This window comes from Sinocyclocheilus anshuiensis, unplaced genomic scaffold (assembly GCF_001515605.1).
Source record: "Sinocyclocheilus anshuiensis isolate Anshui unplaced genomic scaffold, SAMN03320099.WGS_v1.1 scaffold860, whole genome shotgun sequence".
Classification (NCBI taxonomy): domain Eukaryota; kingdom Metazoa; phylum Chordata; class Actinopteri; order Cypriniformes; family Cyprinidae; genus Sinocyclocheilus; species Sinocyclocheilus anshuiensis.
The window spans coordinates 1,362,450-1,364,227 of NW_015548288.1; the positions used below are offsets into that span (position 1 = coordinate 1,362,450).

At 38.1% G+C, this 1,778-nt stretch overlaps 1 protein-coding gene across 1 annotated transcript in view; it reads right to left on the bottom strand.

Annotated features, from left to right (window-relative positions):
* Positions 1 to 543: 543 nt before the first annotated feature.
* The window catches only part of LOC107655894 (laminin subunit gamma-3-like), a 24,303-nt gene continuing 23,068 nt past the window's right edge, over positions 544 to 1,778 (bottom strand). The window contains exons 14-15 of the mRNA XM_016443506.1: positions 1,024 to 1,226; positions 544 to 765 (exon numbers count right to left, since the gene is read on the bottom strand). Of these exons, the coding sequence (XP_016298992.1) occupies positions 544 to 765; positions 1,024 to 1,226 (425 nt within the window). The remainder of the gene's footprint in view (positions 766 to 1,023; positions 1,227 to 1,778) is intronic.

A 1,778-nucleotide genomic window follows, 5' to 3' on the forward strand; every position in this document is an offset into this window, starting at 1 on the left:
CAATCTTTTTTTGTTAACCTTGCCTTATACACAGAGGCATTGTTGTGTTAGAATAGAAAAGGGTCCTGTTCAAACTATTGGTATAAAATTAGAAGCACACAATTCCCTAGAATATCATTATTGTTTATTGCTAAGTTTAGTGTGTCAAAATAGAAGTGCAGCCGTAATTCGCGTGCAGTGTATCTGGTTATGCTCTATGTAATCAGAGTGTGAATTTGTAGATTTTCTATAGCAAAACTAAAATGTGTTTAAAAGTGCGACTGACCAAATCCTCCGGCTAGGTTTGCCCCCCCTCGAACTCGAAGACATCTTTAATTTGACAGTTTACTATCTGATCTCACTCAGTGACTCTAGGTTACGCAGGACGGGACGAAACCATGCAGTGAATGGGGGGGAGATAATTTTTTCGGAAATGCAGAAATAAGCCATTTTGTTTTATTTGTAATTCTTTGGTAGATACATTTATAATTTCTATTAAATTACTACTACTACTGTTACTACTAATAAAACAGATCTCTGGGGGCCCCAAAAGTGCGTGGGCCCTTAGAATCGTCCTAACTTTCCCCCCCTTAGCAGCGCCCCTGACTGCAGTGTCTGAAACCCCCTAAACAGAACGGCAGTACTGAATGTCTCCATGGTTTCCTGTTTCTGTGCAGCTTGGCTTTCCAGCTCAGTCAACTGCTCCAGGGTGGTGTCCAGAGCTGAACGCAACTGTCCAGATGCATGTTTTGTCCGTTTCCCCTGCGTGAGGGACACTTTGGCATCCTGTCATGAATAACAGCAGAACAGGGCTTTCAGTTCCCGCTTCAGTCCAGGCTCCTCGAGGCAATGCAGTGTTTATACACATCTTGGGGTTTAGGGATTTGATTGGACAAAATTGCCTTTCAAAGTTCTGTTATACACAACATCTATAACCACAAAAAATGTTACTGAATGACTGGGAGAAAAGTATTTCTTGTTTGCATCATTCGGACAGAGAAGCTTCAGCTAAACAGGACTGACAAATATAACAGCGTAGCCTACTTTAGCCACTGCATCTGCAGCCTCCTCGGCTTTTTTAGCTGTGCTGCTCGCAGCCGTAGCATTCTCCACTGCAGGCTTGATCATTCTCTCGGTCTGCTTAATTCTTTTTTTCACATCCATCAGGGTCTTTTCTTTCAGCATCTTCTCTCTCTTCAGATATCCTTTGCTATATGTGGACAGTTGAGGCCAGTCCTGCTTCATGTCTACAGCAGAGAACATCTTTACAATGTAGAGTACATTATCACAACATTGTCACATTTTATGTACTATCATTCAAAAGTTTGATTAAGAAGTAAGATTTCGAAGTCTCTTATGCTCACCAAGGCTGCATTTATTTGATCAAAATAAAGTAAAAACAGTAAAATGTGAAATATTATTACAATAAAAAAGCAATTTATTCCTGTGATGGCAAAGCTGAATTTTCAGCATCATTACTCCAGTCTTCAGTGTCACATGATCCTTCAGAAATTATTCTAATATGCTGATTTGTTGCTCAAGAAGCATTTATTAGTATTATCAAAGTTGAAAACAGTTGTGCTGCTTAATATTTTTGTGTAAACCATAATACATTTTTTCAGGACCCTTTGATGAATAGAAAGTTCAAAAGAACAGCATTTAGTTGAAATAGAAAATGTAAGATTATAAATTTCTTTACTGTCACTTTAATGCTATATATATATATATATATATATACTGCATATATATATGCACTACCAGTCAAATGTTTGGGATCAGAACGATTTTTAATGTTTTTT